General features: G+C 30.5%; 1 protein-coding gene across 3 annotated transcripts in view; it reads left to right on the top strand.

Annotated features, from left to right (window-relative positions):
- The window catches only part of vari (MAGUK p55 subfamily member vari), a 153,941-nt gene that overhangs the window by 9,737 nt on the left and 120,347 nt on the right, over positions 1 to 23,857 (top strand). For 2 of the 3 annotated variants that reach the window (XM_014433082.3, XM_014433080.3), the window contains exon 1: positions 23,359 to 23,472. The exons of the other annotated variant lie outside the window; for it this stretch is intronic. In XM_014433082.3, coding sequence (XP_014288568.1) covers positions 23,391 to 23,472 — 82 coding nt within the window. In that variant the 5' untranslated portion in view covers positions 23,359 to 23,390. Of the gene's footprint in view, positions 1 to 23,358; positions 23,473 to 23,857 lie in introns of those variants that run through there. 3 annotated transcript variants of the gene reach the window in all.

The following is a 23,857-nucleotide window of genomic DNA, read 5'->3' as shown; positions in this document are numbered from 1 at the left end:
GAAATGGCTTACAATCGCTTGAAGCGTTGGAGTAATAAAAAAAATATTAAAACCTATGTTGTCTTAGTTTTCACAAGCAGTGCATAATTCTGCCAATCATATGACATTAGATTTTTAGAAAAAATATACACACACTAGTTAAAAATAGAAAACATATTTTTTTAGTTTTTCATCGTCCAACGATTATCTGATTTTAACGTCTATATCCTTCACCATGATCTTAATATATCATTTCTTACCTAGCACAATCCCTATCTAACATTACCTATCCCACAGATTGAAATAGCAGTAGCCCAAAGGCCTATTGTGCATAATTGTCGGAGTTCTATCAGTGGCCTGATTTTCCAATCAAGTTCTTAGAGTCTGCGGCTAGCGCCCTCACTCATCCTCCACTGGCTTTTATTGACAGTGCCGTGGTTGAGAGAGAAGCGCTGAGGTCTTCCTTAGTTCTGCTTTTTCCTTTACAGGTATGGGGACAAGCTCTGTTTGGAGTTCCTCAGGCTGGTAGTAGTACTGATAATAATGGGGCAACTAGGCCTATTGGTCATTTTTGCCAACTTCAAGACAAACCAATGAAATCATTCTTATAATGACTATTATTCCTCTATATCTTACCTTTTAGATTTTGTAATGGAATTTCAAAGGGGTTACCTATCTATACAGGAAGCCTCATAGTACAAGAGCCGGGAGAAAAAAAAGGCTATCGCACCCCAATTTTTTGATTACTTTAATGAAAACTAGGTATAATTACTAGTCAAAATTTATGAGTCTGCCAAGTATAGGTAGGGGGAATAAAAAATGGCGGCTGTTTTAAAACCTTAAAAACCATTAATTTTTCAACAACACTAGAAAATCTAAGAGAACACTATTTAAAGAAGAGTAAATTTGTTGAAATATTAGTCCTAAAAGAGCTATTTACGTCCAATAGTTCTCGAGATATTGCTTTTTAAAAAGCAAAATTTCTTAAAAATTTACTGAAAGAGTAGTAGTTGGTTAATTTATTTTGAGAAATCTATATATCCGGAACTATGTGACGTACAGATGTCTATTAGCACTCAAATCAAAGCTAGTTTAATGGACTATAAGGAAGTTTATGACCTTTACCTTCGCAGGAATAGTAGTTTTCGTGATATTTACTCAAATAAATTGATTTATAGTTGTTCGAATATTAAGTTTGATTTATGAAAAACTTCATTTCAGAAACCATTGGGCGTGCAGATGTCCATCAGCGCTCAAATTAAAGCTAGTTAAATTTACTACAAAATAGTTATCATGTTTATCTTTATAGGAGTAGTAGTTTTTATGATATTTGGCGAAATAAACTAACAAAATGTTAATTTCTTGTTGTTCGTATAAAATGTTGGATCTAGATCCATCTCGAGATCCATAACACGTACATATGTCTGCCAACACTCAAAATAAAGGATATTTAACTTACTATAAAGTAGTTTAGGACACTTATCTTCGTAGGGGTAGTAGTTGTTATGATAATCATATATGAATATAAATTTGGCAAATGAAAATTTGTTCGAACAACTATAAATCAATTTAATTTAGCGAATTTCATGTTGACTATTACTCCTACGAAGATCAACATCATAAACTTTATAGCTCATTAAACTAGCTTTAATTTGAGTGCTATCAGACATCTGTACGTCAAATGGTTTTTGGGATATAAATTTTTCAAAATAAATTCACTAACTACTGATCTTTCAGTACGTCCCATACAATATTTTAATGAAATGTTGCTTTTTAAAAAGTTATATCTCGAAAAGCATTTAACGTAAATAACTCAATTAAGGCTATATTTTAGTAAATTTACTCTTCTTTAAATGACATTCTCTTAGGGTTTCTTGTGTTGTAGCTACTTTTTAAGATATAGAGCTCCGAATGAAAAATTCGTTTTTTTTATCGCTTTGAAATAGCCGCCATTTTTTATTCCCCCTACCTATACTTGGCAGACTGATCAATTTTGACTATTAATTATAAATCGCTTTCATTAAACTAATAAAAAATTGGAGTGAGATAACTGCCTTTTTTCTCCTCTTGGGCTCTTGTACTATCATATTCTAAGATTCTATCAGAGCTTAAATAATGCAGTTATATTTAATTGAAGGTTGACGAACGGTGGATTAAAAAAAACCCAAATAAAAAACATAATTTGGGTTTACAACGAGTTTATTTATGTTAGTTAAACTAAAATCAGAAGTATGTAGACGGATAAAACTGTTCTGCCATGTAAAAATTTCACAATGTAATCGCTTGATGCATGCTTATTGTAAATAACTCTAGGGAGACGTGAGTTGATATACGTGGATCCATGCTCTGAACTTAGCATGACTGATGTGACATCCTTAAATTGGATCCGAACAGAAAATCCTGTTTTATAAACCTGAGTTGGCAGTTATAAATGGATACGGCAACTCCTGGTCACCCCTAATTTCCGCTGGCCTAAAATAAACTATCGACTGTCTTGAACTATCTTGATAAGATTTATTTTTCTTTCTGCTTTAAGGGATAGTCAATGGACCTTGATCTATCCCTGCATCATATTATAGTGACTTGTTATATGTAAGATAGACTCACCTATATGTAACAATCAGTTTTTCTATCACAGAATCATAAATTCCTTGAATACTTTCGATTGTCTATTTTTACTACTTTTCTTTATTATGAAAATGATTTTTAACCGAAATCAAAAACGCATGTAGTCAGTTCGTAAATCCTTTTTTTTTTTTTATGGTTATACAACTTTTTTAAACTGAAATTTGTAAATTGTTATTTATACATTTTTTCTAAAAACATGTTGCTTTAGTTGAAATAGGTCGGAGTGGTATAAATGAAGAAACGGAGAAAAAGCGGAAGTCGTTTGAAAAACGACTGCCTTTGAGCACCTTGCCTTGAAGACTTTTTCAGTGTGGTCTCTCTTATGTGATGTATCTTATCACTCCAAAAGAGAGAGGTTTTATCTCTACTTTTGTTTGAACCATTTTTTTATTTTAAGATTATATATCATTCTGATTGGTAAAAAATAGTTCATTTTTTCATCAACAAATGGGCCAAAAAAAAGTTTAATATACCGATCTGTATGTGTTTCGGTGAACTTCGGTAGAATTGGCATAGTTTTTTGTTTTGTTTTTTACTTGAACACTAGGCAATTTATCTTTTTGTCCCAGTTGTTGGTGAAAATGTAAAAGTTAGTTGGTATTAAAAAAAAAGGGCAGAATTAAGATCAAACATTTTCGAAAAATTGAAGTATGTATTGTAATCTACGTTAAACAAGCTATATAATGTTTTTGTTTTTTTTAAATATACTGGAATAGCCTTTTCTAATGAGAAATCATTAAAATCCAGACCTCATCTTATGAGATTTGGATATGATTTTCTCCATTCTAGCGTACCCTACATCGATAAATTGAATTGATTTAAATCGGATAAAAAAAATATTTTTAAAAAGTTTCAGGAAGGTTTAACGTATAATTGAGTACTTCACAAGGAGGTATAATTCTTACATTGGCACCCGAAAAAAATTCAATTAATAATTTGAGTGTTTAGTGGACCTTGGAAGAGTCGGTTTTCCGAGAATATTTATCCATACTGACAGAGCACAGCAATATATTCCATCAAGTGAGCATTTTTGTGGCTAAGCAGGATTTAAAATCCATATTGGCAGAGCACAGCAATATATTCCATCAAGTGAGCATTTTTGTGGCTAATGGCAGAGCACAGCAATATATTCCATCAAGTGAGCATTTTTGTGGCTAAGCAGGATTTAAAAGAGAGTATTTTATTCATAGTAAGCCAACTTGACAAAATTGGATCTCTTATATTCCAACAGAAAAGAAATACAATATAGTTGTCAATAATCCGAAGTGCGAGCTTACTCGGTCTATTATCCCTCAAGGAAGTTGTTTTGGATTTAGGTTTTATACTAACCTAAAATATAATATTTATGTAAATAACAATCAGTAAAGAAAAGAAAAATCCGAAGAATGCCAGACAAAATAAATTATCAAAAAATTTAACTAAAGCCTTTCTGATTGTACAGTTCTAAATAAATAAAGTGATTAAAGAAAGAGTTTTCGTTTCCACACCTGTTGACAAACATGGTGTAGAGATTGAAGGAAGGAGGATAATGGAGGGGGTAAGCTGGCAGAAATGTGAAGCGGGCCTTACGTGTATTTCAGGGGCTGTGCAGAGGAGTAGGGAAAGCGTACGAGACTGGCTGCCTCCTGTTTCAGTTTAGATTACAATGGTGGACATTCCTATTAAACTCAACGTAAACTTTCCTTTCGTGGGCGTTGTTTTCTTTAGCTTCACTTTTGCTTTGAAGGAGAGAGTAGTAGGGTCATGGCACCTGTCTGGGTGTACGGTGGCAGACCTTAAAACTTTTTACCGGATAGGTTACCTAACATACGGACATACTTCACAAAATAAAAAAAAATTAAAAGTTTTTGGATTCTGAGGATATATTGATTCTCAATTAATGCATAGGTTCTTTATTTCGGTAGTGAGAATGCAATACTAGGTTTATAAAAATTTTATTTATCGTTTACTTATCATAAGAATTCCGATGTTAATTGCAATTTTGATTTGATTTTTATAAAAAAACTTATGATTAAAACAAATTTGGTGCGAATTAAGCATATCAAAAAGCACCAATGTTTGCGTGACTGTTATCTTTGTCGTTGTCCACGCTTCAGGTGCTATTTTAAGACTTTGCTTATCGCTGTGGAATGGCTAGCCCTCTCCTAGGCTACCCTTGGGCTTAATACTTCGTCTGTTCTGTTGAAGATTTAACCGCCTTTATATAAACTTACTTCCTACCTTATATGCTCTTATTATACTAATCCTTATATATCTTAATCTTAACCGACTTTTAGATAATATTTCATGATGTATATGTAGGCTATAATACATTTGTAACTAATATATTTTGTATTATTCTCAACAATATTCCATCGCCTGAAAAACTGGCTTTTCCTCTTGAATGTTTCGAAATTAAAAAAAGAAATGCTAATAAAAGGAATTTTATTTGTAATACTTTTGCCCAGAAAATATTTTCACATAAACGAAATTTTCAATTATATTATATATTAATGATTAAAAGCATGATGTCTCATAAGTGGGTTATTTTACCATGTTAATGGTAATACAAAATGGGTTTTTTTTTTTTTTTGTATTTTACTTTATTAGTAGACCGGTCTAGTGGGGCTTAAATGGTTATTATAATAATTAGATTTTCTGTTAACAATAGTGTGGAGGTCTAGGCTTGTGCAAAAAAGACACCACTAACGATTTACAATGTTATAACTATTGAATAGTTTAATTATTAAAAATAAACTACTTAACCAAATTAATCAAAATAATGTATAATATAATAATACATAGTAATAATAATAAATATTGAATTGAAAAAAGAAAGAAACAAAAGAAAAATGATGTAAATATTTAGAATTAATACAATAAATAACTGACTTATATACTAACTAAAAATTGAGAAAAAATAAAATAAATTAAAGAATAATAATGATAAGTAGCAGACTCATATTAATTAATATTAATATTAGTTAATTTTAATTGTAATCATATTAATTACAGTTGTCAATTTAATGAACGCATGTACACAATTTGAATTAATGTTGGTCTGGGTAGATATTGAATATAATTTCTTTTGTTTCACATTTAGATCTGCATGAATAATATAACCTGTACGTATGTAACCATAATATTAATACTACAATAATAATTTTTTTAGCTTTCTCCCTAAAAAATATATATTTTCATAGATATTTAATAATAAGTAATTATGGGAGAATTTAAAATAAGTTTGAAAAAAGAAACAATGGTTTTTTTAATAGAATTTTAGAAGGAAAGAAATTATTCCATGTTTTTAGCGGTTCTTCTCTTTTTATCGAGACAGCTTTAAGTTCCATTAATTTATAGTTGTCTAAATGAATGTAAGAAATTAGCGCAAATTATACCAATCTACTCATTAGCATTGCTATATTTTTTTTATTTAAAAAAAAAAAAGAAAGAAATTAAACTCATAAATATCCGCACTGTGTAAACTAGGGACTTTTTCTTTTATTTGTACTCTAAGAAGGTGAGGCATAAAGTTCAAGCGTTCCTGACTCCCTTACCTGGATTAAAACTGAAAATATAAAAAAAAAAGTTCAAAATATGGTGCAAAGTAAAAATCTAAAGTTACTTATATCAAGATATTTCGGGTGGAGTTTTTGAAAAAAAAATATGAAATAGTTAACAAAGTGGTGTAACTTTATTACATTTGGAGTGTAATATATAATTATCCGTTCCTGAATAAAGGAATATAATCAATCTTGGCAGGAACTCTGCCATTTATAATCGTTAATCCTCACTGCAACTATAGGAAAATGTCTTTTCTACAGCACAAACGGCGACCTATTTCCATTTGTATTGTCTGTATCCGATTCGATATCTTGTAGGAACACTACTGTTATAGCTTGATGTCCATAACATTATCTGCACTTAAATGATCACGTAATTTTAATAAATATTTATAATTTTATAACATTGATAAACCATCTTTAGATTTATAATGAATTGTGATCAACGATTTATAGAAACTGACCCTGTTATCAACTTTGATTTATATTCAGGAAATTCACAGCTGCATGAAAGAAATGGAAATGAAAAAATAATTTTTTTACAGTATGGTGGTTTTAGTTATTCAGTTTGGTATCCTATATCAATATTATAAATCAATTTGTTTTTCATCCGTTTTATAAAACACCCCGCTGTTTAGTATTGTCCGCACTCAAATATGTATGAACCTTTGTATCGACCAAATTAAATATTTCATCGTTTAGAACCCTTACATCATCTATAACACAAACTTATAGGTGTGATTCGAGCTGATAAATCGTTATCCAATGCTAAAAGATTAAATATAATGCTGAAAGCCCAAATTTTTAGTATCTTAGCTTATGAAGAACAAGCATTATAACATTATATAAACTGTTACAAAAAAAAACATTTTTTTAATACTTACCTTCAGTCAGTTAGCCCTGATGAAGCCCTGCAAAGAGGGGCGAAACGTTGCCTCATTATAAATAGTTTAATTACTATTTGAGTTTTTTTTAACCGCATCCGGATCTTTTTTTTTATATATATTGTATAAAAAGATTTACAAACCTTAAACACCAAAAGTGTTTTCCTTTATAATAAATGTGACAGTCAGAAAATTCAAATATTCATTGGAATTATAAAATTACGCTTCATCGGTGGAAAAATTTGTATTCATTTAGAAAATTAAAAAAAAATTCCTCAGAATCGAAATGTTCACACGCATATTAAAATCAAGGAACTAATATGGTTCCATGTCTGTCTGTTTGTTGTCAATTTTGTGTTCGTAAGTAATCGATCAAACCGTTGAAAACAAATTTTTATTAAATTTTCAGGAATTGTTTGGGCTAGTACATTGTTGGTTCCATATCGATTTTATTATCCACTACTTTTGATTACGTATACGTGAACGTATTTTTCATGACATAGCTTATTTAAAAATGGTTTGTCCAATTTCGCCCAAATTTAGATGAAAGCTGGAAATTAGTGTAAAATTGATATGAAAATAATTACCTAACAAATAGAAATATTTTTTTATATATTTTTTTTCAATAATTAAACTTTCTAATCAACCAAAAAGAATTTAAATTAAAACCCTCTCAAATTTCCAAATAAAGTGTGCTGTGAAATGATTTTAGCCCAAGAAGGGTGCCGCGAAATTGTTTAGACCAACAAGGGTGCCAAGGTAAAAAAAGTTTGTGGATCGCTGTTTTGTGGTATATATTATTATTATTGAATATATTGATTCCTTATTTTTCTTGAATTAACTTGAGGGGAAAAGATAGAGTTTTTACGTCGAAAACTGTAACTGACATCATAGAGCCTAATGTTGATAAATTGATCAGTTCCGAAAGTATAGTTAAAAGATTAACTATTAATGAATCATCCACATCATCCTATTTAAGAGCATGTAATTCCTAATTTTTTCCTCAAACTAGATACAGCACACTTATTAAACCAGTTCATCTGGAAAATTGTCTTTTCACACTTATTTTAACCAATTTGATTTCTTACAGATAGACCATGAAATGAGACATCTTCATGTAATAAGGGAAAAAAATTGCACTTTTCTTAAAAATAAATTTGAATTAGAGAAAGCGCGAAGTTTGGGAGTAGAGCTTCTTTATGCTTCGTTACCCCTTTCTTAAAGTAACAAAAATAAGACTTATTGTAATCCTTAAATATTAGTGAGAAAAACCAGAGCACTAATATAATTCAGTAATCAATCCTACCTGTTGGCACTACATCGGTTCAATTTCCTTATAAGTATGAGGGACGAATAAAATAACAAAAAATAATTTAAAATTTTAGTTTTTATTTCTGGCTTTTAATCGCGTCTGGCACCCAGGACTGCTATGTCATAATACCAATTACAGCAAATTTACTTGATGTGTATATATGTATACAGTTGTAAATAACAATAAATAAATTATAAAAAAAAAAAAATTATTTCTAAGTTACCGTGATTTATTTTAACTCCATTTGAGGTGAGGACAATTTTTTTTTCTCATCTTTTATGGGTATAGTTTCCCTTCCTACCTTTGTTGCAGTATCTTCAAATTTGCCCCAAACTTGGAACGGATTTAGAAAATGTTCTGATATAATTTTTTTTTTTTTAAATTCAATTCACTACATTCAGTTAAGAATGTGCAAGTGGTTTTTTCTATATTGAGGCCGTGGTGACCGAGAGTGTTTCCGCATCATCTTAGAAATCTCTAGTCACAAGTGGCGCCGACTCGAATCCGGCGAGAGGATAGGTTGGTAAACGGTAGGATAATCATCCCATATGCCAGAAATGGCCAGATAAGAAGATAGGCCTATATTTAAAAAGGTTCGCCCCATCGCTGTTATTCTCATACGATAAGCCATTGAACTTAAAAACTTCATTCATTAGGAATGAATCAAAGTTGGAGGAGCGAGGTGGCTCAGTGAATAAGGCTCTAAGCTACTAACTCCAAGAACCCGGGTTCGAACTCGGCTGTGGCATATAATTAGTTATCCTGTTCCTGTTTCCGTGAGTCAACATTGGGTTTGGGGGTCCACAGGATCCACCCAGCATCATAATGTGGTTATCTTAGATTGGAGAAATATCTGACAGAGAGAGCCTTTCAGTATTCCTTATAGTACGATTCTAAAATAAATCTGACCCATTTGTTTAAGTTTACTTTCTGTTGAATAAGTAAGTAAACATGAACTGTTTGTTTGAGCTACGTTTTAGAGGATGTCAATTATAAATACAGCTTATACATTTTAAATATTTATTTTAAAGTTTTGAATCCATCACATAACATTTAAAAAATTTTGTTTGGTTCCGAATATTATTATTTTTGCTGGAAGTATGGAGTAACTAAAACCCCTGCATAAGTTAGTATATCGCGGCAATGATAGGATGATTAGTGGTAGTAAATTAAAAAGGAATCAAATAACAATTTTATTTATTATTTTATATATTATTTTTACCGCGATCTATTAAAAATAACCAGCCGTAACTAGCGGTTTGGTGCTAACTTGGTTCAAGCTGAATTCACATGAATTGTTGGCCTGAATTTTAATACGGGTTTATTTTTTGTGGGTCTAATTTCTAAAATATTTCGATAATGAACCTCTTGGATGTAAGAGAAGATTTTTATATTTCATTAAAAATTAATTTAAGATTCTATATATTTTTTTTTTATTTATTTATTTTTGGTATAAATTTATCCATCTTTTTTCTCTTCTTTATCACTTATATTTTTATTACTTATATTATTTAACTTTTATATAATAATTTTTGTATGATATAATTGAGAGTGGGTATAATTGGTAAGGCACTGTGCTACTAACTCCAAGGACCCAGTCAACGAACGCTATAGTATTTAACAGCTATTATTATAAACTATAGACATCTGGAACATTTCGACAGACACTGACCAAAGAGGAAGTGACCTTTCCTTAGTATTCTATATCAATGTAAAAAAGCAAGGGTTGACACTTAGGCAGGTACAAGCTGTCATCTCACAATGGACTTGCATCAGTCTAACTATTTTATGTTTAACAAATGTAAGTCAGTTCTCACGAGTCCTTAGGTCATGGTACCTTATTCCCAATTTCTTGGAAGCCTGACCACCCTGTTTCTAGTCACGCCTTTTTCTCCCTCCCAGATATTTATTTCTAATTTCATAGGCTCTCTAGGCTCCGGCTAATTTCCTAAATTATCTGATTGGTCCAAACCCCTTCTCCTATTTCACTATTCTTCCTACCCCCTCTTCTCAAGTGTACATATATATTTCCTAGCACTAAATAGCTAAGTCAGAAGAGAGACACACTGTAATAGTAAGAGTAACATGTAGTTCTTGTAAATATGTTAGAATAAACTCATTTTAGTCTTCACTGATTTTTATGTTATTTAATTTGTATAACATAGCAAGTTCGTATCCAGTCGGATTATTCCTCAGAATTTAACTTGTATTCTTTTCGTTTTACGCTAGAAGGAGGTTGTTCGAGGAAATAATCTGAATCACATAGTTTCATTAAAAAAACAAAACAAAAAAAACTAGAAATTGTACTGAGAATTTCTAAATTAAATGTAGGGTCGTATTTAATCAAGAGTGTTAATATTTTTATCCAGCGATCATTAGTATTTTTATCTTGAATTCGCAGTATTTATGTTAAGAATCGTTCAGAGAAGCTGAAGTTCCCATGTTTTTAAGTCAACTATAAGCAACGCTAAACAATTTACTACGTGTAGATAGGACACGGATGTGGAACTTCTTTGAAATCCAGAATTTTCTCTAATATTGTAACTATGGCACTCTTCGTTTATCTGAAACACGGCATAATCATAAATTTCTATTTAGTAAATAAACAATTTTATTCAATGACTTATGATTAAATAATTATTTAATAAACAATGAACAATTTAATTCAATGAATGTTTCGGAGAGGAGAGAAGAGGAAGTAGAATATTAATGAAGCAGTTAACCGAATTACATCTTAGCTTTGTCTGCTTTTGATGGTTTAGGTCGATGCAAGAATGGATTAAGACAAGTGGGGTAAAAAAAAACTTGGGCCTGTAAAAAAACAATTTTTATAGATTCTCTTATTAAGTAATAAAAACAAAAGAAAAGTTTTAAAAAAAAATCGTCCGAACAGGTGTTGAACGAACTAAAATGACTAATTAAAAAAAAATAATTTGACTTCATTGTAAACCTCGGTTTATAACAGTACAGATAAGAAATAAATTATCTTTTCTTAACCATAGAATTTTTGTTTCTCATGAAATTAATTTATGTTTGGTAGACGGAGTTTTGAGAATATCAACCCAATCATTATTGGCCTTAGAAATAAAAGGAAAAAGTGAATGCGGAAAAAACGTAAAAGATCTTATTAACCAATAAACCGATAATTTGTATATAGTTAATTGCTTGAAAATAAATAATTTAGCTAATAAGATTTATAACGTTTGATAAGTTAGGTAAAAAAAATTAATAAGAAGTATTTCAAACGGTCGTAATATCTTGTCTGCCTTTCGACGAGAATGACGCCTATTTTAGTGATGGGGTGTTTATAAGTTTTTAAAATTTCTTTTAAAATTTGACACATACCTACTTAGCCTTGATTAGCCGTATCCTGAACATCATTGGGTCCAGAGGAAAACAATTGGTTAAATATTTTTGCATATTCAGTCTACTTTAAAAACGTGTAAAGTTACTTTTCCTGAAAAATATGTTCCCTATCGTAAAAAATAGTAAAATGTATCTCGGATATTGTTAAGTATAAGAGAACATATTTTGTCTCATTTTGTTGCAACTTTAGTTCATTAAAAAACAATAAATAGTCCATTTTATCCTAAAATTAGTCCTCAGGGTTCAAAATTGACAAAAATCGTTATTTCCTATATTAAAAATATGAAACTATTTAGTTAGTTCGTCAAGTTTTCATAAGTTTTCTTAATAGCCGAGTTCATACTCAAACTTTGAATTTGTAACAGTGTCTTGACATAAAAATTCAATGTTAGTCATTAATTGCAACTATTATTATATTTAATTTAATTTTATATTGTATTTTATTGTTATATCGTAGTGTTTCGAAATTAAATTGAAGTTTGCTTCTAAATTAAATCGATTTCTTCTTGATTTGAATCCTTAGTAACTAACTACTGTTCTATACAAATCAATTGGAATCTATAGCAATTCAGTACCAAAACGGAGAACCGATGCAAACGAAATATTTTCTTAAATATAACGTAGTAAAAAGTGAAACGCCACTATGGTTTTATACTAATTGAATAAAAATGCCTTTACCAATTCATAATATTGTGTAAAGATTATTGAGGCAATTAGTTTCAAAATCCGCTCTATCTGTACAAGTTCTTAATGCACTGGACCGGTTGTAGCTGAGGGAGTGAAGCGACTGCCTCTTGACTAACTGTAGCGGCGGCGGTTCAAATCCGGCCTGAGGGCCCAGAATTTTTATTTTGAGTTTTTATGTCTGTGGTGGTCCCACAAAATTAAACTTGACTCCCCACTATATTTAGAATAGAGATTTGTTACTTCTAGATAACCCATAAAAAATCAATGCACTATATCACTTAACCAAGTCATATTGGTCACAATCTAAGATATAAATAGGTGAGACTGTACACAGCTTTGAAAAGGCTAATAGGACATACTCAGACATTTTGGATGTTTCCCATAAAAATTTTGAATGACCAACGAATGACGAATACCTAGCTATTAATTACACATGAGTGGGTAAAAAGCCTAGGGGTGAAACACACAATTTAATGAATAAGATTTTTTTTGCAATGTACACGTCGACTAAATTTTAAATTTGAGAAATTATCAATAATTATTAATAATTTTTCCAATAATGAACTGTAAATTTGTTTCAAGAACAAGTAGATAGAAATACAAGTCTTGCAAATTATGACTTGTACCGGTTGGCTTCTCACCCCCTCATATATGCTTCATAATCTTTACCTTTTCCAAAACTTCTGATGTAGATTTTCTCCTCTCAGTCGACTTCTTGTCTTTAATTAATTTTCCATCATACCCACAATACAGATACCATGTTTTAGCACTTTGATACTTGGCTCACGCTCAACTAGCTCTTCTGTTAATTATAAAGAAGAATGAAATTGAAGTAATTTAGAAAGGTGAAACTTCAGTATCGCCAAACATCGTAAATTTGTAAGGGCTGGTAAATAAGCCAAGTTTTGGATTTAACCTAATCTAACATTTCTACTCCAAAATTAAAAAGGTTTATTGCTAGTTAGGGGTTTTGTCAAAAACATTCAGAATACTTTATGATTAAGTTTATGGCCTCAAAACTAAATATGAAACCAGCAACTAAGCATTTTATTTTTTGAGTTGCAATGATAGATTAGGGTTAAATCTAAAACTTGGTTCATTTTCCGGACCCTAAAAATTTACGAAGTCAAAAACTGTGTAACTTCATAGTCACTTTAAGACTAGTTTGTGACCTTACGCAAAATATAGTGATTTTTAATTATTTATACTATGATATAACTATTTCGCTAGGTTCCGTTTCGGAGTTATGGGCGAAAATGTTTTTCCCTATTTCGAGGTTTTTCCAAGAGTTCTCCTGAAGTAAGATTTATTAGTATTTTATTTATCTTTTAATGTTATTAGAAGAAAAATAATATAAAACCTACTACGCTACGTTTTAGATTGAAGAAACCCAAATCTGACTGGCCTATTAATGACCGTTGTTTAATTGAATTCAATGGTTTAAATTTTTGTGAATAAATAGTTGCAGTAAATTTTGTAATTGGGCTAGTATTTGCGGCTAAAATTAACTTATGTTATTTACTAAATGTACACTTGGTTATTTTTAGGTTTCTCTATCGTTGAGAGAACTTTAGTGTTGTTGCAATCATTAAAGTTCCACCAAATAAATAAATTAAACATATAGTTAAACATTTAATTAGCGTTGTAGTTGTTAATTATTTGATTTAGTAAGGATATATATCTATTTTTTTCCCCTGAACAAAAGTATGTCACTGACTTCATGATTGAGTTCTTTGGATATGGAATATTTTAACATTCCATTGTTTCTTTCGTTGTTTTCTGGACCCTTTCATTTGTTTTTCAAAGGTGTAGGTATGAATAAGAAATTTTCTGGTTTTCTGTTTAGTTAAGATTATGAAGGTATTGGAAAATGTAGTTATTTATTATAAAAGCCGTTATTATTATTTATTATATTTATATGCTGGAATTATGAAGTTTTTATAATTACTAATATGCAGTTGCTAGCTTTAAGCTGTAACTAATGAGATTTATCGCTAATTAGTGGTGATTGTTGATTTAAGGTCATTGTCACCAAATGAGGATCATTGTCTTTTTGACGTAACCGCAGCTAATAATTTACTTACTGTGCTGGGAAACTTCCAGCTTCCTCTTTATTAACGTTCTGTAATTGAAGTTCGTTGACATCAATTTAAAATTAAGCATTCCTATCTGGAGGAATGTTCCTATTTCTTTACCAAAGCCAGTTTTGTGAATCTCCAGTGTACAGCTACGTTGAGGGAGAAATGATGAGGTCAGGGTGAACAGAGAATAAATTTCATTGCCTTAGCGACCAGTAGGCATATTTATGAAGGAATATTGTGAAAATGATAATGATAAAATAATTACAATCAAATCTAAAAGGAGGTTCTTAACCGGTGAGAAAAAATGAGTTATTACCAAGAATAACTTAAAAAATTATTAAATTACTAAACATTTAGTTAATTAATTAACCTAATCAACTATTTTATATTAATTATCTTAGGTTGAACTATTAATTTAATTAATATTAATCAAATAAGTAATTTAAGTAAAAAAAAATTATGATTTCTATCACTTTAAATAAGTAAACGTTTTAATAGTTATTAATTTGATAAATTATTATTTCCAAAGTGAAAATAAATTAATTCTTAATTAATAATTATATTAAAATTTGATAAATTAAAATAAACGTAGGCAGAGAGGAGTAAGGAAAGTTTTTACCAGAAAGTATTTAGATATTAGATAATGAAATATTTGGAGACAGAAAAGGCTGAAAGAACTTATGGATTTTTGTTTATTCAGCTAATTGTTAGTTAAATCCTCCTAAATTCCGAATTTTAATATATACAGATTTTTAATCACTAACTTCTAATGAATTTGATATCTCCGCTTTATCTTAATCAACTCAGACATTATCACTAATTTTAAAAATGACCTTTAAATTGATTTAGGCAAAATAAAAAATTAGTTGATTTAAACAAATATCCCGTACCTGATTCATGAAATATTTATTTTCTACGTTAAATCTTTTCGTGTGAAATAATTTGAGCCTAAGTCGTGAATATGTATTTGATATGTCTCAATGAAGGTAGAGTTTTTTTTTGGAGCTTATCCGCAAAAAGTTAACTAAAACTGCCAAAAATATTTTAGTCACTAATGATCGGTTTTGATTTTCAAAAAATGTTTTGCATATATCTGTACTTAACATCTCCCATCCGAATATTCTTTTCTGAAAATTTTGTTTTCATCACGACTCTGAACTACTAGTCGTACATATCACACCACACATGTACAATATATTATAAATACAATCAATCAGAATATTGAGAAAAGGGTTGGTGAGAGGGAGGAGCCCCGAGGAAGACCACCCAAAAGGGAGGAGGAAGGGGATTTATTGGGAATTGTTACAGTTAGCTGTAAGTAAAATGGAATTTTGGAGGGAAAAATTATAAATGTGTAAGGGAAAACAAGAAGGAATACTTTGATTATTTTAACTGAACTTTGGTCTGGATTTTAAGACCTTCATATGTTCATGAAAAATAAATTTTTGGGGTCGAAATGGTTTTGTGGGGTAGAGTATGGGGATAAGTAAAGAGGATCGACAATAAGAAATTTAGTTCGTCCCAAGACACTGAGTAATAACTATGGGATTTGTAGTTCACCATGTTTAAGGATTTTTCCTGGGTTTATTGCATTTGAAAAATATATATTAATATTTTATTTAAAAGTTTTTTTAAACTTATAGATGTCAAAATTATAAAAATTAAGAAACTATGATTTCTAATTATTTTTTTTTTGTCAACAATTATTTTATAGTGAGACCATTAAGTTTTAGATAAACTTCTAAAAGGATAAGAGATAAACATCTTTTAAAGTAATCGTTAAAAATGTACTTTATATGAAAAAGAACGTTTAATAATAAAGAGGATCGTTAACGTCTCGATAAACATTTACAAACACTTTATTTATTTATGATTGCTTTATTTGAAAGCCGATTAAGTAGCACCCAATGAATATGTAACAATAAAACATCAAAGAGCCCTAAACATCATAGGGCGGCTAGCCACAACTATATTTAGCCTTTGTATACCCGATCTATTTGAACGAAATCATTAAAAGTTTGCATAACAGTACTGTTGAAAGAGGCTCTCTATTCCTAACTAATATTAGCAAACATCTCGGCCTTGGAATTATTGTTGTCTTTGTGACAGCGAGGAAATATGATTTTAGTACTCTTTAACAGCCCGTTAAAACATCGCCTTCATGAAACTAAAGATTGTTTCACAAGTTATTATTATGAGAAATTTTGTAGTTACTTGCTGTATAACATGTAACATTATTTTAGTAGGTTTTAGTAGCAAAATAAGTGGGAAGAATATAAGGTAAGAATATGTGTCAGGGAAGAAATAATAGATAATAAAGAGGAAAAAAGAATCATGTATAACTTTAGCACATAATTAAAAAGTTTTTATAATGTGAGAATTTAAACAAATTTATTCTATGGCTGCTTATATTAATAGGATTAAAAACAAAATGTGCTTTACTAGTCATAACTATGTATGAGGCAACCCAATGAAGTTGGCCAGCGCATTTTAATTTTAAGTTTTTTCTCTTTTTTTTAATATCTACAAGCTACTATAAATGGAAGTAATCCACATTACCAAATATATCTAATTAATATCCGAAATATGTGTTGAAAATTTAGGACCAATGAATTAAAAAAAACAAATTAACATCATACTAGTGAAGTTTTTTTTTTTATAGAAATGATTTTAGCTATTTAAATAAAACCTAGTACTTCAGGTGGAATATATTTTTAGTTCCTTTTCCGGAATTTTGACAATTTAACGGTCAGGTTTTGGTGCTGGTGAAGTTTCTTTTGATAGTAAAAGCTATTTTTATCGAAGGGTTGTAAAAGATCTCTAATTTTATACCTTTGATTTTTCTGATTCGACGCATCATAAGGGCGTAACTCGACAAAAATCATGATTTTGAACAATTTGTTTTTATGGATTTTGACGTTTTGCGGGCTATCGAGAAAAAAAAGGAAAGAACAACACCACTTCAGAATTCAATTTTCCTTACACATCCCATAAATATATTTTTGTAGAAAATTATATTTAATTTAAAATTAATTAAGAATTTAATGATTATGTGGTCAAATCGTCGAAAACCATAAAAAATTTGTCAAGATTTTATGCGATTTTACGACTCAAGGACGCGCAGTACCGGAAAATTCCAGATATAATATCGTTTTGAATCTCGTTTTAGTAATCGTTAATTAAAAATACTTTCTCAATAGGAAATTCCGATGTTAAGTGGACTTGAGAAGAACTTGAATAGACTACTTATCCGACTTCACTGCCGTCAAAGTTAGTTTCCTGGCACCATATTTTGGATTTTTTTGATATTCTGCATTTTTGATTATTTTAGAAAAGTCCGAATTTTATACCTAAACTCCTTTCAAAATAAATTAAAAAAAAACTGCTAGTTTACAATGTTGTAAAGTCAATTCATCAATTTTTTTTTTAAAGTAGAACAAACTATATTGATACCTAGGGAGAATTTCCCCTATTACCAAAGTTAGTTAAAAACATCTGGGAGTCAATGGCGGGTGCAATGTCAGACTGTTATAATCAAAGGAGGGGGGGGACGCTAAAAACGTGTAAAAGTAACATAAGTCCAAAAATTATTTTGTTTGAAAATTCTATAAAAAGGACCGATGTTTCTTTTTCAAACATAATATACACTTCCTCTTGAAGTGGGAAAAAAATATATTAACACAGAAATTATTGTTATAAATCTAGACTAAAACAAGTCAAAATTAGGTATATATTTTTGTTAATTTATTTGAAATTACTGTTTTATTGAAGGAATGTTAAAAATTAAAAACATTAGACAGTATACAAAACATTGGGAGATTTAGTACCAAAAATTAGGTTATATCCGGAATTTCTTGTGCAGTAACCCGCTGTCACATTTTCGGAAATTCGACTGAATAGATTAATTGGTAAAACTGGTACTTGATTCTAAATCATAGATAGAATTTGAACAACTTTATTGTTACTATTACCTGTATACTTTGAGAAGAAACACACTAGTAATAAAAGTTTGTTGCATGTTGTTCAACAGTAAATGACAGGAGGAGAAAGGAATGTAACCTAGAAAACCTCCGAATATTTTTCAGCTGAAATTGCAACTAGCAATTGGAAGGTAATCTTTGTCGCATTTCACTTTCACTAGTGTTCCACACTCGGTACTTATAATGCCAGTGGAGCAATGTTATCCCTTGTGGAATAAAGTAACTCATTTCTAAGGTACCGAAAGATTCTTCATTGTAGGTAAAACTGTTTGTTTAATTAATAAAACACAAAATCAAAATACTACATATTTGTCTAAAAAGCATTTCTCATTTTATTTCAAAATTTTCTTAACCATCAGTCTGCGACCTTTACAATAAATCATTTTAAAGTGCGAATGGGATGTTTAAAATTTGAGAGCATAGTTAAATCATTTAAAGTGCTTTGTTTATGAGTAGTAAGTACTTATGCTGATTTTATGAACGTGAAACTGTTATTTTCGTCCTTGCAGTATTAAGTAACATAAGCTACATGTATCACCGGGTTAAAGCTTGAAAAAAAAATGGATGGAATGATACTCAAAATTGAAATAAAAGACTAGTTTATTGTTCTAGACAATCCCATTATATACATTATTATATTGCTTACATGCGGGAGTTTAGATTAAGTAGAATTGCATGCCTCTTCAGACTGTAACTTATACATTACCTATATTTTATAACTAATAAAACTATTAATTACCTAGAAGTATTTAAACTCTACTGTATTTTATTTTTGATCAATAATATATTAATTTGAATACATAATAATAATATTTTACAATATTAATATCACAATTTTACGAATTTTTTTGTGATAATAATTAGTTTGTCTATGTCTTAAAGACTTAATTAGTTTTCATTATTAAATCCTCTAATTTTAGAAGATTGTTATAACGGCTGTCCAAAGAGTAGTAGCTTGTTGTTTTGTCGAACTTGCGTGGGGGCTTTGAACTATGGAACTGTTCAGACAAAACACTTTCAAATGTTAATACCCTTCTGTTTCCCTTTGGCCAGGTGTGGACATCTGTGTGACTGTTTTAAGGCCATGCCTAACAAATCTCTAATCAGGCTGTTTTGAACTTGGTCGTTTCGGTTACCAATGGATTTATATCATTCTAATTTTAGATGAAAAGGTGAAAGGAATTATATATAAATGCGGGGAAGAAATCGGAAGATAGCGAATTAGTATTGGAACTCTTTAAAACAGATGTATGTACAGAGATTTGTATTTTTAAAAATAAAAATCTGATGCGCGCCTCGCTCAATTTCAACTTACTTCCTATTTCTTAATACTTGTTTGAACTTATTTCTACTTAATACTTGACGATAAAATTAATCTCTGTACATTTTGAAACAATAGTATAATCTTTATACTTCAGGCTGAGGATATCCTCTATTTACATATTTCATGCATAGGTTAGTTGATGTAAATCTTGACTATTGTCATAACAATTATGGAAACACGAACTCATATATTTTTTCCTTTAGTTAATCCTGAAATACTTAATATTATATATTTATCTATTTTTTATTAACTACGGCTAACAGTGAGAGATAGTTACTTAGAGGAAACTTTTTGAAAAATTCTGTATTTAAGTCCTGTTGGACAATTTCAATGAGAACGCCTTGGTGATATTAATAACAATCTAATTTTAGATTGATATGAATTGTTTAAGCAGTTCATGAGAGAACATGTTAAATCGACGATAAAAAATGGCACTTTAAATCTTAGTCGATTCAAGCGACAAAAATGCTTTAACATGTTCCAGGGCATAGCTACCTTAAATATTTCAGTTCTGTAAACACTAAATTTTTAAGATAAACTGTTCACATACCAACCCGGATCCCCATACTATTAAGGATTGTTATTTAGACTCTGAGGACCTTAAAAATTGTATTTTCTTAAAAACACAGAATTCCATATTTTTATGATCGGGAGGTATTACGATGAACTATAAATTTCATACGAAAGGAAGTGGAATTAAAAATTCGTTTTGTTTTAATTTATAAACTTAAAAATGAAATTTGATCAAATTAGTACATATATGTCATACATATACATATACATGTAAAGCACCTAGAAACTATACAGTTTATAGTATTTTTTTTTATCTTTAGTATCTACAAGGCACAATTTTAAAAGAAATGTAATCTTTGAACTGTGACATCTTGAAAAATAGTTCTTTTTTAGAACGTGAAAATAAGTAAATAAAATTTACCTGGTTCTAAGTGAGATGAGGTAAAATATCAAAACCGAACAATGGGAATCAGTCCCGATCACCGACAGACTGCAACCATCTGTTCTCTTCTCGACCAAATCTTTTGTCTTGGTTGAAAGTCTTATTAAAATGACACTAGGCTAGCCATAATAATACTGATTCGTTAACCACGCACCATGTTGTTGTATGGTCAGTTCAGGTAACCGGTTTTTGCCCTGACAGATTGATCCTCACCTTTATTAAGGCTGGTTGTGCCGTGGAAAGGTCTCCCGACCGTAGAATCGATTAACAGGGTTATCCTAGAAAAGAATTTGCTACCTCTGTTGAGATCCAAACCTGATCTGGGTCAAACATTATAATTTTAAACCATCCGTTTGGCATGATGTTTCGTAGACCTGAATGGATTTGTGTATATATCAATTCAAGTATTATGTTATGCTTTTCTTTTAGAGTGAATGGAGGAACAAAGGCTTGAGTCTCTTGCCCAGAAACCAATGTTTATATAGGATAACTTTTTTTTTCTTCCAGGCTTCTTCACGCCTGCCTGTCTTAGGCTATCTCTTTCCAGTTTGCTGCATCCATCTTCGCATCTTTGTTGGTTCTGTCTATCCATCTGGTTTTTGGTCTTCCGCGTCTTTGGTCTTGCCAACTTTACTGACAGTCATTGTTGTGTAAATAATTCATTGTTCAAAGCCGTGGTTGTTACCAAGTTAAAACTTCCCCGTTTAAGTGTATCCTCTTAATATAAGATAACTATAATGATAATGTGATCCGCTAAAACCACGAAAAGTCAAAACTTTAGTACTTTGTAAGGAAGTACTGTTTTTAGAACTACGGTTACACATGGAGATTTGGTCAGAATCACGCTCGCCCACTAGATTTTTCCCCAATTAAGGGTTCCACTTTATGAGGCTGGGTGGTCCCCAGGAGGGCTCCAGGAGGGCTCCAGAATATACAAAAACAGTAACAGAATTGATAATTATCTGCCACAGCTGGATTCGAATCCTTGGAGTTAGTAGCACAGCACCGTTCCTCTGTACCACCCCACCCTTGTAGGATAATTAAGCCACCAGTATTTCACCCATTCAGGCTCTATTAGGGCTCAAAAACATTCATGATGACCTGATCACATCTGATAACACTCTCAAAATTATCTTATTAAGAATTGGGTGCAATTCTAGAGATAGTACCGTAGCCGTAGTCACTGATGTTCTACGGACCGTACCAAGGCTAGTTGGGTTGTCACATAGTGATATTCCATAGTCTGCTGTACCAACTATGGAATACAAAACCTGTGCTGACAGTTCTGAGGTTACAATAATACATTTGCTTTAAAATCATGAAAAGGAACAGGTTCACAGTGCTGTGAAAGAACTGGAATATAAGAACAGAACAAATTTAAGAAGTATGTTGCGTATTAAAACGTAATTAATTAACAGTTTAATTATATCAGATGTTGAGGTTATAAGTGTTGAAGAAATAAGTTTATTACAAATGTATAAATTACAATGACAAGAATTTATAACTTGATAAAATAGATAATTAGACGAGTGATCTAACCCTAGGTAATAATTAAATTATGAATGATTTTTGAGTTATTTATATTTGAGTCATGTAAATTTTAATGTGATAACATTATGTTTTTGTAAGAAAGATATGAATTTTGATATATAATATAAGTGATTTTTAATTATAGGGATGCTGAAGGTTTTTTTTAAAGTTATTATTAATCAAAATGATCTATATTAAAAAAAAACAAATTAAAGATTGTTGATCATTTTTGATGTATGGTTTTAGGAATTGCATGAAAATGGACAAAAATTTGTCCGAAACGTCAGCCAGTCAATGAATATAGATACATGAAGTTTTAAAGGTGTTTTGATTTTTCAGAAGTTGATGGATAGAAAAAATCATGTTTTAATCTTAATCTGTTGTAATGTACAAATTATTTTAAGATTTGACAGCGTCCTATAATTCACTATTTATTAATTCTTTTTGTTTTTTTGTAGAACATTGTTTTAGACCAAAATTGGGCATTTTACTTAAACGTTTAGGCTAATTTCAGTTTAGCTTCATTAAAAAACTTTCGAAAATTAATTTTCACTTTTTTGCGGTTTATACATATTTATTGATTTATGGATCAACCTTCATAGTATACATCTTTTTTCTGGCCCAAGACTTCCTCGGAAGTCCAATAGAGCCCGAATATTGCGTATAGTGAATTAAATGCATTAAATCAAATGAAAGGTCTTTCTTGCATTCTTATATCAAATATCATGAATACTGTATTGTGTTCCTATTTAATTTAGCTATTGCTTGGAGAAAAATATTCTGATTTTTTATCTGAGTATTTTATATGATGCTATTTGTACGTGTCGGATTTGCTGATACTTGTATGGGGCTGCTCTGTCGTACTGCATTTGGAGCATTTGTCGTTCTTATTACTAGTCCTAGTTTATTATAGGTTTTTCCTATTTAGAATTATATTATTGTTGGAGAAGGTGTTACTTTTCATCTGAGAGTTAATTACCTTTCTACGCTTGGATTCGGTCCCATTCAGTCTATTGAATCTTTATCGGATCCTCCCAGGCAGACTGCACCGGGTGGAGAGGGATGCAGTCTCCCCGGAGAGGGGGCCGGATAGAAGCAGTCCCAGACCGCGACTCCTGGAAGATGGTTCTGTTCGGGAGGAGTAGGGTACAGGACCGGAGGAGTCTTCTCGCCTCCGTCGGCAGCCTCTCCAAGACAAATCCAGGTGAAGCTCCCCTGTCGAGTAATACTAAAGTAGTAGATGGAAGAATGGTGTCAGTACGGAAAAAGTCATTTAACTTAATTGAAAAGTTTAAAATTTGGCTATTTTTTAATATTTATCCTGATTTAATAATTTATTTTCAATAAAAATAATTCAGTACAGTTAAAAATAAATATATATTCAAGAGCGAAAGCATCATCCATGGAATCAATGTCTTTGTATTCGCTGGCCAATATATTTGTCTACATTTTCTATCTTGTACATTATGCATATATTTATGTTTGTTTAATTTCTCTCACACTCTTCAAGCATCTGCAAGGGCATAACACATCTATAATTATTTTTTTAACTATGTGGGTTATAAATAATTCAAATATAAAATCCAATA

Source organism: Halyomorpha halys, unplaced genomic scaffold (assembly GCF_000696795.3).
Source record: "Halyomorpha halys isolate HHAL.00 unplaced genomic scaffold, Hhal_1.1 Scaffold1156.1, whole genome shotgun sequence".
NCBI lineage: Eukaryota > Metazoa > Arthropoda > Insecta > Hemiptera > Pentatomidae > Halyomorpha > Halyomorpha halys.
Note: the sequence above shows the minus strand (reverse complement) of the source record. Positions and strands in the feature narration are given on the sequence as shown.